Below are 12221 nucleotides of genomic sequence, written 5' to 3' on the forward strand. Positions count from 1 at the left end.
GAGTGGGAGGCCCCGCCTGACCAGCTGAAGGACACACTCAGGTCTGTAGCCACATAGCAGGGACAGTAGTGATGCTCAGAATAAAAAGTCACTGACCAGAAACCCAGAAGGGCACAAGGGAGGCTCCTCTGCACACTCTTAAGGGGGACCTAAATAGAAAATGCTTGACGGAGATGGTAAAAGCCAATGAAAACAATTTTCTTAAAAACAGAAAACTGGAAGGCTCTAATATCTATACCTACATAGGTAGAAAATGAGGCCCTGTGCCCATTTCTGGGCTAATCTCTTTCTAATGTTTCTGTTTTCTTGGTTTTTAGCCACTGTCTATACTTGGGTGAAGAGGTAACTGATAACTTTTATTTTGAGACAGGGTCTTCTTATGGAGTCCAGGCCAGCCTCAAACTTGTAATCCTCCTGCCTCGGCCTCCAAGTGATAGAACTACAGGTGTGCACTATACCTGGCTTACTCTTATCATTTGAGTTTGTCTGGAAGGTGACTGAAGGAAGGCAAACTGCATCCTGTGCCAGGTGCTCACTGCCCAGGCTGCTGCTGCAAACCAATAAGCTGCCAAGAGGGACAGACAATCTCCGAACCAATCCAGAGCAGGCCTGCTCACAATGCAGGCCAGCCTGCACTGCATCCTGAGCCTTCCTAGCTAGAATGGAAACTGGTTTCATCAGATTCTTTGTCAAGCAAGGGACACAGTGCCCTCCTTGCCTATCACCAAATGAGCAAACCAACCTACAGCTAATGGCATTGACTGACTTTTCATGCCTGAACAAAGCATAAAGACACTGAGCCAGCCTATGGCCATCATTAGCACCGGTTGACTTCATGCTGTCATTTCTGGCTTCTCTGGGACACCAGGGAACCTGGGGAGCCCAAGCCAGGGAGCCACTTGCTGTTCCCCTTGAAGTGGCATGAATACACTTAGCACTTCACAGCAGGATAAACAGGCCAGAGAAGAAGGCACATGCCTGCCTGGGGAGGCTGAGAACCCACGTCCTCACCTGGGGCCCTCACCTACTAGGAAGCAGGAGCTGTGTGTTCTCAGCTCGGTTCAACTCCAGCTACTCTGCCCTGTAGGCCTCCCTGGCGGAGCCTGGCTGGAAGGCTCCTCTCCTCTCACTGTAAGTTTTCCCAGAGAGCGCATGACTTTTTACAGTTCCCAAGCCAACAGCAGACAAGACTTTCTGCACCTATGTGCGTGTGTGAAACTTCTTTCTCCTCTACCACGTTTTCATAAATTAACAAAATAAAAAACCACTTGCTTCCTGGGAAGCATTATTAAGAAGCACAGGAGACCTCACCTGTGCAAGGATGACTCACTGACTGCTAACCCTAAAGACGAACATGCACCTTGATGAGGCTCAGCCAACGCTGTGGTCCATCTCATCCAACTCCCCTCCGTCACTGCACCTGCCCGGTCCAGGGCTTCCCAAGTGCTGTCCCTGCTTACCATTCTGTGACACTTTTATGGGCTCTGATGACTGAGGTCTCGATGTCTATGGGGTGGTACCTCATCCCTCGCAGCTCCATGGCTTCATCCAGTGCACCCACCACATAGAGGGCATCATGGCGCTCTGTGGGGAGGCAAAGCACACGTGTGAGCTTCACTGCCATGCTAACCAAACTGCCTGTTTGCTTTTTTCTCTTTTGCAGTACTGGGGATTGAACTCAGGGCCTCCTTTCCACTGAATTACACCCCTGGCCCTACTTTATTTTCTATTTTGAGACAGGGTCTCACTAAGTCACCTACGGTGGGCTCAAATCTGTGACCCTCCTGCCTTAACATCCTGGAGTGCTGAGATTAGAAGCCTGTACCACTATGCTGGCTACTTTCTTTTTTAAAAAAAATCATTAAAACTGCCCTTGACCGCTAAGTGAGACAATGCAAAGGAGATCTCAGAATTAGGGACAGCTGGTTCCCTTCTCGCTAGTGGTGTGGGGTGACAGCTGACGCCCCTGGGAAGTGTGTCTCCCACAGGCTGTGCACAGCCACCACAGTCTCTCTAATGTGATCCTCTCCCCTGATGAGCTCTGTCCACCAGGAGGAAGTCAGACTTTTCTTGGGTCACTTTCTGAAAACTGTCACCTACATGATCACACCTGCATCAGTTGTCACTAGGACACCAACTTAACATTAGCTACTACTTAACAGCCAGCACCCACTACAGAGTCAATGGTTTCAGCTGTCCAAGGTACACAGGATACAGCCACATTCCGCTGGTCCCCTGACTCGATCACATGTATTCTTCTCTGTTAGTATCATGGCTAAACAGGAAAAGCTGCCCACTTGTGACTCCATAGCAGGCCAGGCCCCATGCTCTGAGGGAGTACAGAGAAAGATGGATTCCAGGGCCATTCCATCCTGGACAGGCACAAATAATGGTCCCACCAGGAGAGCATGCACATCTCTGCAGCTGCTAGTCCTGTTCATTCGGTGGGCCTGGAGGTGGTGGGAAGCCCTGAGTCAGTGGCTGAAGTTCTGGGCACTTTATCATGGGAAAGCAGCCTGTGCTTGGTGGTGGCTCCTCTCTGGCTTTCAGTCTGCTCTCAGTTCCCAGGATTCAGGGTAGGGGGCCAATCTGCCTTTTTCCTCCCTGCCTGTTAAGCTATGCTGTGTCCAGGCTGGGTACAGGAGGTGCACACACCCTCCTGGGTCTGACTGCCCCAAACTTCAGACTATTTTCAGGGTCAGGGGAACCTGGCGTCTGCTTGATGGGCTGGACTCACCTCCGTTTGCATCTGTGAGCTCGGTTCTCCGCAGGAACCCCAGGTAGCCTGTCCGTGCCCAAATGGTCTGCGTGTCTCCAAAACTCAACCGAGAGTTGAAGTGATCTGACTGCAGGGATTCATCTCCATAAATGGTAAAATAACCACTGGCATTGTGGGCACTGTGAACCCAGATCTGCAAACAGAGCAAAATGTCACTGTGGATGGGCTGGTTGGAGACTCCAGGGAGGACAGGCTAAAACTATTTTACAATTCAACAAGTTATATCCAGTCATACTCAAAGCTTCCTTGGGCTGAACAAGCAAGACATTAATCTCACTCAGATTTGGAAGGAGACACACAGTTGCCCACAGAGTTCCCTGAAATAAAGACACTTACGGCTGAACCAGCAACCAATCCATCCATCTACCCAAAACTGTATGAAACTGATTAACTGAAAAAATTTAAAATAGTTCTTAAAGACAGACACATCAAATGAACAGTCATGCTGCAGTAGTTTTCTTGTGCTTTTCCAAATGTAACAATTGTTTCTAAAGAACAACTGGGAAAAATGATAAAAAGCTTTAAGATTTTTTTCCCTTTTACCTGGTCAGCACACTTTAAGTAGATCACAACAAGACAATACAGCACAAAACAAAACCTAAGAGAGGAAGGGAGGGACATTAAAAGACAGGAAACAGAAATGCTTGACAGTGTAGCATTTGAGGAAATGGCTAAACAAAGACAGATGGACTCACAGTGATGATGGATGTCTTTTATGTAGAACAGGGAAAAGATCAAAGAGTGAAGTCAGTAAAATTCCGAAGATTCTCACGCCCTACCTGCATCATGCCTAGACAAGAGCACCCAGCACATCAGGGTCCTTTGGACTGTGCAGCATTCTAGCCAAGACACTCTGGGGTTGGTTAATGTTTTTAGGTCTAAAATATCCCTCCAAAGCTTCAGTGTTGAGAAGTGGAGCTTTAGAAGGTGACTGGGTCCTGGAGGTGCAACACTTGTCAAAGGACTAATCAGCCCACTGACAATTTCAGTAGCTGAATCTGGTGTTAGAAAGTGAGTTCTGGTTAGAGACGGGTCACTGGGAGGGTTGTATTCTTGTCCTTGCTTCCTTCCTTCTTCTCTGCTTCCTGAATGCCATGGACTGAGTCTTTTTCCTCCACCAGACCCTCTGTCATGCCATTCCTGTCAGTCAACCATGGACAGAACCTTTTGAATCTGTGAGCTGAAACAAACCTCTCCTTTAAGTTGTAGGTGTCAGGTACTTTTTCCAGGCAATGGGAAAGTGACTAATACAACTGGTTTCATTATTTTATTTACACTGAAAAGTGGCCACATTCCGTGAAGTGAAAAACCCCTGTCTTGTTTACCATTGTATCCCTGGTCCCCATAACAATGCCTGGTATACAAATGTTCAGTAAACACCTGCTAAAAAATGAAAAATGAAACAGAGAAAGAAGGTGTACCATCAAGTGAAGGTAATGATAACTCTTCTCTGTTCCCCCAAACAAAAACTTCCTGGTTAACCCAATGGAATACTATTTAGCCTTAAAAAAGGAAACCCTGCCATTTATATCAACATGGATGAACCTGCATGATATTATATAAAGTAAAGTAAGACAAATGCTACATGATTTTACTTTTTTTTTTTTTTGATGGCACTGGGGATTGAACCTAGGGTTTTCACACTGATCTATATCCTCAGCCTTTTAAAAATTTTTAATTGAGACACGGTCTTGTGAAGTTGCTAAACTGCCCAGGCTGGGCTTGATCCTGAAATTATCCTGCCTTGGCCTCCCAGAGTGCTGGGATTACAGGCATGTTACACCATGACAAGCCTGATCTCACTTTTTAAGTGGAATCTTAAAAGTTGAGATCATAGAAACAGAAAGTAAAGCAACAGTTACTGGATCCTGGGAATGGGTTGGGAAATGGGGAGATGCTGGCCAGAAGGTGCAAACCCTCAGCCATAAGAGGAGTAACTTCTTGGGATCCAGTGTGTGGCAGAGCAACCATGATGGTTTACTTGAAATCTGATATGAGAGTAGAGCTTAAATGTTCTCAACATATTCCAAAGAAAGAGTAACGTTATGAAGTGGCACATATGTTAACTCACTTGACTATGGCAATCATTTCATATCACACACATACACTGAAGCATCATAAATACCACACTGCATATCTTGTCTCACTCTGGCAACTGTACCTCAATAACCAAAGAAAGTGACACATTCTCAAGACAATCAAGTTGCAGATCTCCCCGGTTCTGGTCACCCCTGACCTCAGCCCTAGCTTGGCCCCAACGTGGAGGCCACCAGCCAGGATTGCAGCACTCTGGGAACCCTTTTCAGGTGCCCTCAGAAAGCAGGCTCTACGTTCACTTTCATTTCTAGGAATGTAAAGTAGTTAAAGAAACTCCCAAATAAGTGTTGCATCCAATTCTGTCATCGCAGCTCTGTTCTCTGTACATGACTGAGACTGGAGACGTGACTGTCAACCCTGTTATGTTAGTCCAGGTGACTGGACTAGCAAACGGCCAGCGGACTGACTGGGAGAGCACACCTCTGGGTGTGTTGAGGTGGGTCCTGGAGGCGACCTTGAGTTCTATGTCTGGTCCTCATCTCTTCCCTCTGATCTGTTCTCCACCATGCTATTTTTGCCAAATGTGGACTGAATCCTTTGAAACTAGGAGCCAAATAAACTTCTCCATCTAAAAGTTACAGGTGTTGGTAATGTGTTTCAGTGACTGCAAAGCTAACGAGTGGATGGGTGAAGGCCCCAAAAGCGGTGCAAGATGGAAAGGGGCACAGAAGGTGAGGACTCATCCGTGAGTCCTGTGTGTTGGTCCACGTGCTGTATGGAGATGCATCCCTGAGTATGCTGCTGCTGTCCTGGTGCTGGGACAGCATGGGGCAAGGAGCAGGGCAGGGGCAACTTCAGTAGACATCCTGGCTGGTAGTGGGATCCTCTGCAGAGGACTATCTCAGGTGCATAATGGGAGGGGAGGGAAAGGAGATGTGTTGATGCCACATAATGGGGCATTTGGCCGGGCACTGAGACCCTCTCCTTCTCCTGAAGAAGCATGTCCATCAGCACAGAACGAACAGAAGAGACAGATGAGGTGGAAGGTACCTGGTGTCACCACACAGGACACAGCAGTGTGCTCAGCAGCACCAGGGACTATGTGAGATAGGATTCAAGATGGAGGCCAGGCAGTATAGAGAGGGCTTTTTCTCCAGCCCCAGCCAGCCACAGTGTGTGGGACCAAGTAGCAGGGAGTTAGGCCCAATCACCTGGGGCTGCATCATGAATGTAATGGAGCAAAGGTGTAAAATCCTACTGCTTGATTTCTGGTCAGAAATAAGTATATATAACTGCCATTTTCCTATTCTGTTAGCATCCATCTATTGCTGCCATGCCTGTAGGCTGAGGCCCTGCTCCTTTTATAGGTTTTTCTGTTACCTTCCTGATGGTTTTTAGTAATGAAGGCAGGTAAATGGAAGACAAACTCAAGGGCTGAAAGGTAAGGATACACAGTTGACAACTCTAAAGAGAATCCATCATACAACATCCCATTTTGTAATTCTGAACTTTCATGAACTCGTTTAAGCAACAGAGCTTATCTTGAGTTATGCCCCGGACCATCATGGCTTGCGAGCAGCACTGTGTCCCATGACATGTGTCCCTGAGCAGGGGCTAAGGGACAGGAAGGCAGGTTTGCTCTCAGAGAACAACAGAACTCACCTCTCCCAGGTGCGAGTCCCCCAGTGGTCCTTTTGTTTCAGGATTGGCAATGATGATCCGAACCCCAGGAAGTATCTGTTTGGAAAAGGAGACGACTTGACAATGGATAGAAAGACAGGAAGCAATCACACACAAACCAGCTATAATCTTGCCAGAAACCTATTTTCACAAGATCACCCAGGAAGTAGAATGACATTAAGTCAAAAGTGTGTGCCAAGGGCTGGGGGTTTGGCTTGGTGGTAAAGCTCTTCAGCCTACGGTGAGTGAGGCCCTGGGTTCCAACACACATATACCCTGCCTGTGTCACTGTACAATTACACTTCGCTCGAATTACACTACAATGATATTTTGTGTTGAAGTAACCTTAAAAGAAAGAATTCTGATTGTCAATCATTATCTCAATAAAGCTGGGGGAAGAAACCAAATCTCCTGAAAATCATTAAAAAAGAATTTTGAACCCAAACATGATAAAATGATGTAACATTTAACAAAGGTGACACCTGCAAAAGGGGAACTTTTGGTTACTTCCACGAATGTATTTCCATTGCATTTCCATGATGGCACATGGGCATGAAAGGGCGATGCTTACAGTCACCCGTGAATTCATGGAGGCAGAGTGAAGGATGAAGGTGCACTAAAGGTCACCCCACGTGATTCTGGCAAAATGACTCAGCTTTGGCTTTTTTGGTAGCCGGAAGTAAAAGATTGCATGTCCAGGCCCAGCACAGTCTGGTAGCTTCTCATTAGGATATCTGGACTGACACCCAGCTCTTCTCCATTGTTTCTTCCCCTCATGCTGCTGGGGAGCTCTGTCCTGCACGTAAACGTCTTTCCTTAGGATGGATGTCAACACTAAGCCTCTCCTTCTCAAAAGAAACTTGGCAAAGGACCAAACTCCACTGATAGCACAGATCTCAGGAGTCAAAAGTCCACTCCTGAAATTGCAAACAGAGCCAGCTACAGTCCAGCTACTTTAACAGTCACAGGCGCAATAGGGCTGAGGCCCATGGGAATAGCACACCACTGCTGGCAGCAGGGAAGCCGAACTTAGTCTGACCATACTGCCCGGCTGTGTCAGGGAAGTGCCAAGCACTTCCTGTGCGAGGATCAACTTTGTGAGGAATCCTGGCATGCAGTCATGCAGACACAGGTTATAAAGGTCCAGAGCAACATAAGATGCTTTTAGAATTATACCATGTGAGGAAGAGATCTGACAATTGGGCCTAAAAGGGGAAAAAAGAAAGCTCTTCACTATACGTATTTCTTGCCCTTTAGTTTTATGGAAAACGTAACTGTGGCAGAAGCAGTTGTCCCCTGATAACTATTCCATGTCTACCCACTTCCATAGTATTAGATACTCTGATTTTTAACTAGACCCATAGATATTCAAAAGATTTACAACCTTCCTTTTAGCTAGGTGTGATTATGTGACTAAATTCTGGTCAAAGGTATTTAAGTGTAAGACAATTTTGGAACTTTCCTTACGATTTGCAAATTCTGTCCCTCCTTCTTGTCTCTTCTCCTGCTGGATGGGACATAAAATGATGTCTGGAGCTGAAGCAGCCAATCAGACTCTGAAATACCTTTTCAAACAGAGGCCTTGTAGAGACAGAAAGCACCAGGGCCCCTGGTGACTTCATGTAGTAGTAAATGCTTTATTTTCCAACTTTCACATTCATTTCAGTACCCATACACTCTGACTAACAGAGACACACCTTTCCCCTTTAATACTTACTTTTCCTGACTCCATCAGGGGCAGGCTATGAGGAGATCCTCTTTCTACTAGCCGGACTCTGCAAGCAGAAATAGATAATGTCACTGCATGCATGTTCTGTGCCACTGCCACCTTCAGCACGGGGTCACAGGCCTGACAGGTTGTTGAGGAATGTTAATTCTGAGCATTTTCCAATGGCATCAGTAGGAGTCGAGGAAGAACCCCTTAGAAGGATCAACAGTGCGTGGCAAGGACTGGCCAGCAGATACCACTGAAGGCCACACAGAAGGAAAATTGAGTCACGCATGCCAGATCTGTGAAATAACTGGAAAAATTCATTTAAAGTAACCAAATTTCAACTTGACATTCGCAGAAAAGAATGAGGATTAAATAGTGCCCTGGAAAGAGCTGCCATGCCCCTTGAGAGTGAAGTCCCCATGGCTCTCCCCATACAAGGGCCAAACTCTGAGTGTGAGGTATCCAGCAGCCCGGTCGCCCTCTACTACACTAAGGGATCCCCGAGCCAAGTGAACACAGCATAGTTTCCTTGCAGAAAACAGTTTTTAGTTTTAAAAATACTTAGATAATTTAGCCTTAAGAATTGCTGAGGACACCATTGCTCATCACAACCAGAGCCAGCTTGTGCTCCTTCCTGGGTGTTCTGTTTTTAATGTTTTATGGTCTCTGCTCCTGATTTTACATTTCCGCCACATAATTAGAGGACTGTTAACTGTGCATCTAAGAGGCAATGTTCATATAAACAAAACAGAAGGAAAAGGAAAATGCTTCAAAGCTTGAAGACCAGAGAATGTAGGATGGGCGTCTCCTGGACCTGGGGACAGGGTAGACAGCAGGTGGTCAGAGGCTCGGCAGTATCAGGTCATGAGTAACTGCTCTGTGTCTCCAGCCTCACTGTCTCTTCCAAACTGAGATGTGAACTGGGCCAGGGACCTAGTCCTTTGCACCCAGCACAACCTACTGTAACTGAGAGGTGGTGCTTAAGATAGAAGAGGGAATAGCCACAGGAACCAAGAAAGAGCCACCGAGTGGCACAGAGTTCAAGCCACTACGCCAGCCACAAGGTGGAAAAGGCGGCAGTTCAGGGTAGGCACCCACGTGCAGGAGGATACACCCATGAAGCTGAGCTTCTGGTGCTGCAGAGGTGAGGTGCTGGGTACAAATCCAGCATTGGCACAGAGGGTCCTGCATGTGCCAGGCAGACGTGGAGCCACTGTACCAGGGAACAGTGGTGGGAGCTGGACAGCTGGCACCTTTGGTTGCTCTTGCTGGATCAGGGGCCATTTTCTCTGGCCATTCAGCAATAGGATGCTCTGCCTCGTGCCCACAGAAGCAGCTGTGACAGGCAAATCTTCAGCAGTGGGGACCAGAAATGGGGAAGAGCAACACTTCACCTTCAGTAGGAGGCCTTGGGGAAACAGCAGAGAGGGGCACCTGGGCTGCTTCAGCAGATCCTGATGAGCTGGAAGAAGCTTCTACGCAATTCCAGATCAAACAAGAGCCACCAAAATCTTTTGTACTTTTCTTAAGGAAATCCTTGATGCTGCCAGCAGGTGACAGCTACCAAAGATGTTATGTAGTATTTAAACTGTTCTACAATATGCAAATAGGCCTCATAATAGCAACCTTTAAAAAATAATTACTAAGCCAGGCATAGTGGTCCTGTAATCCCAGCACTCTGGGAGGCTGAGGCAGGAGGACTGCAAGTTCCAGCCCAGCCTAGGCAACTTAGTGACTTAGCAAGACCCTGTCTGAAAATTTAAAAATCATAAAAAGGGTCGGGGATGTAACTCAGGGCAAAAGTCCTGAATTCAATCACCAACACCCCTACACATACAAATTACTAGCTACATTAACACAGAATTATGAGACATCAAAGATCTTTGGGAGCAAGGTGACATTACACTAGTTTAGGGTGCATTACTATTAAAACCTACCATGAGAACACTATTCAGAAGCTATGGTGAAACACCAGTATTCTCCTCTTAAGGAAGTTTATCAGGCAGTAGCATACATCAGAGGCAGGCATTTGTGGACAGATGTGACATTAGCAGGTGATATCTGTGCTCCAAAACAAAGGTGATTCTACCTGCATGGCAGGAGGCCATGGCTGTCACTATGTTCAAACAATTAGATAAAGTGAAGGAGGCTGGGTACCATGGATGACTGGCCAAGTATGGAACGAAGATCCTCCTATTTTGCCACAGATGGCAAAAGCAATTAAGAATCCAGGCCAAACCAGCTGGGAAATTAGGAGTGGGCAAGGGTTAGCAGAGAGTGTTGGAAGGAGGAGAGGACAAGGAAGGAGAGAAAGGGTCATCCCACCTCACCTCATTGTCCTGGTGCTGCTGCTGTCCAGCAGCAGGCAGCTGATTCATGAGTCCTATAAAGGCCACACCATCAGGCCACAGAGCAAAAGTCTTAGCCAAAAGGGAGGGCTTTTTTGGAAATGCCGTCATTTACTCTGTAATCACCTCTATTTCAATTCTCTGCTGGGCCTCAGATCAGGAGCACTGGGCAGCTCCAACAGCTGTGTCATTCCTGGGATAACTTCAGATACAGCACCCTGGTGCCATTTATGAAGCAAAGGTATTCAACATAAGAAAATGACTGGCAAATATCCCAGTACTCTGCGAGTCAGTGCCCAGGATGCAAGCTCTTCCTTCTTCTATGCAAGGACCTCTGCAGGGGTAGGGAAGAAAGGCTGTCCCTGCCATGTACATCCTGGGCTCCTGTCATGGCTTGTATCTAGATGTCCTTCCAAAGTCTCATGTGGTCATAGGTGGGGCGTGTGATGCTTGGATTAAGTGTGTGATACTGGGATTAAGGGTGCCCCACCCTGGGTGTGAAAAGTAAGGGACAGAAAGAAAGCTTGCTGCTGCTTCACTGTCTTCTGTTTTCTATGAACTATTTCTCCTCTGTGATGTCCTCTGCCTTGGCGCCAGCTGACTACGAACTAAAACCCCTGCAAACTGTGAACTACAATAAACCTTTCCTCCTTTAACTCTGGGTATCAGGTATTTCATCTCAGCAAAGAGAAAAGAAACTAAGACAGCTGTCCGACCCTGCTCTGCCTAGCAAGGCCTTCTTTGCCTGGGGACTTTAGATCTCATCTTTTCTCCTGGAATTTATTTATTCTCAACCTCAGAAAAGGGAAGAGGGATGGAAACTCAGCGGAGAATTTTGCCTGAAAGGTGAAAAAAAGGAAGATATCTTGCTAAACATTTCTTCTCTGGTCAGTAAAAAAAAAAAAAAAAGGCACGCTTCTTTCCTATCAAAGCAGGTGCAGTGTGTTGGCATCATTCAGTGGTTGGTTCTGAATGAAAAAGCTGAAGATCCTGTTCACAAAAGCCACAGAAGAATTCCTTCATCAGATAAAGAAGGTTAAATATTGCATGGTCTCTCATATATGAGAAACCCGAGATATACATAAAGGAATAAAATGAAGGAGAGATGGTAAGAAACAGGGAAGTGATGGGTGATGAGAAAGGGGTAAAGAGAAGGGGATTGAAAATGATCAAGATTTGATTATATGAGATGTACGTGATATAGACATGTGATATACAGATATACATGATGTATGATAGATACATGGCACAGATATATAGAGAGATATGTACAATTTCCCAAAACGAATGTAATTATTATTTTTTGCAAACATATACCAATAACATGTTTTAAAAAAGAATTCCTTCATGTAGATGGAAAACAAAAATATTCACAAGCCAAAAAAAGAAAAACATGAGCTCTTCTAAAGGGGCAAAAGATATATCTCCTAAAAGAATTGGGAGATATATCTGCAGCACACATATCAAAGGGCTGATCTCCTCAATGTGTGAAGAACTTACAGAAAGAAATGGAAGCAAGGTGATCAGATGGTTTTGCCAAGAAAAGACACATCCTGCCTGGTGACAATGTGAGCCCTGAGTGAAGACTCAGGGTCAACCTGTACTCAGAGCTGACTTTTACAAACTAGGGGACCTATGCTGGGCAGGCTGCCAGGCAGAGTGA

The 12221-nt window shown here is 46.2% G+C and overlaps 1 protein-coding gene across 6 annotated transcripts in view; it reads right to left on the reverse strand.

The window, feature by feature from the left end:
* The window catches only part of Dip2c (DIP2 acetate--CoA ligase C (putative)), a 436072-nt gene that overhangs the window by 5082 nt on the left and 418769 nt on the right, over window positions 1–12221 (reverse strand). For all 6 annotated transcript variants that reach the window (XM_013075790.3, XM_004854585.3, XM_004854586.3 and 3 more), the window contains 4 exons: window positions 8214–8271; window positions 6479–6553; window positions 2738–2912; window positions 1461–1584 (listed from right to left, as the gene is read on the reverse strand). In XM_013075790.3, coding sequence (XP_012931244.1) covers window positions 1461–1584; window positions 2738–2912; window positions 6479–6553; window positions 8214–8271 — 432 coding nt within the window. The remainder of the gene's footprint in view (window positions 1–1460; window positions 1585–2737; window positions 2913–6478; window positions 6554–8213; window positions 8272–12221) is intronic.

The sequence above is a fragment of the Heterocephalus glaber genome, unplaced genomic scaffold (assembly GCF_053883595.1).
Source record: "Heterocephalus glaber isolate CG9 unplaced genomic scaffold, H.glaber_assembly_v1.0 deba00001472, whole genome shotgun sequence".
NCBI lineage: Eukaryota > Metazoa > Chordata > Mammalia > Rodentia > Bathyergidae > Heterocephalus > Heterocephalus glaber.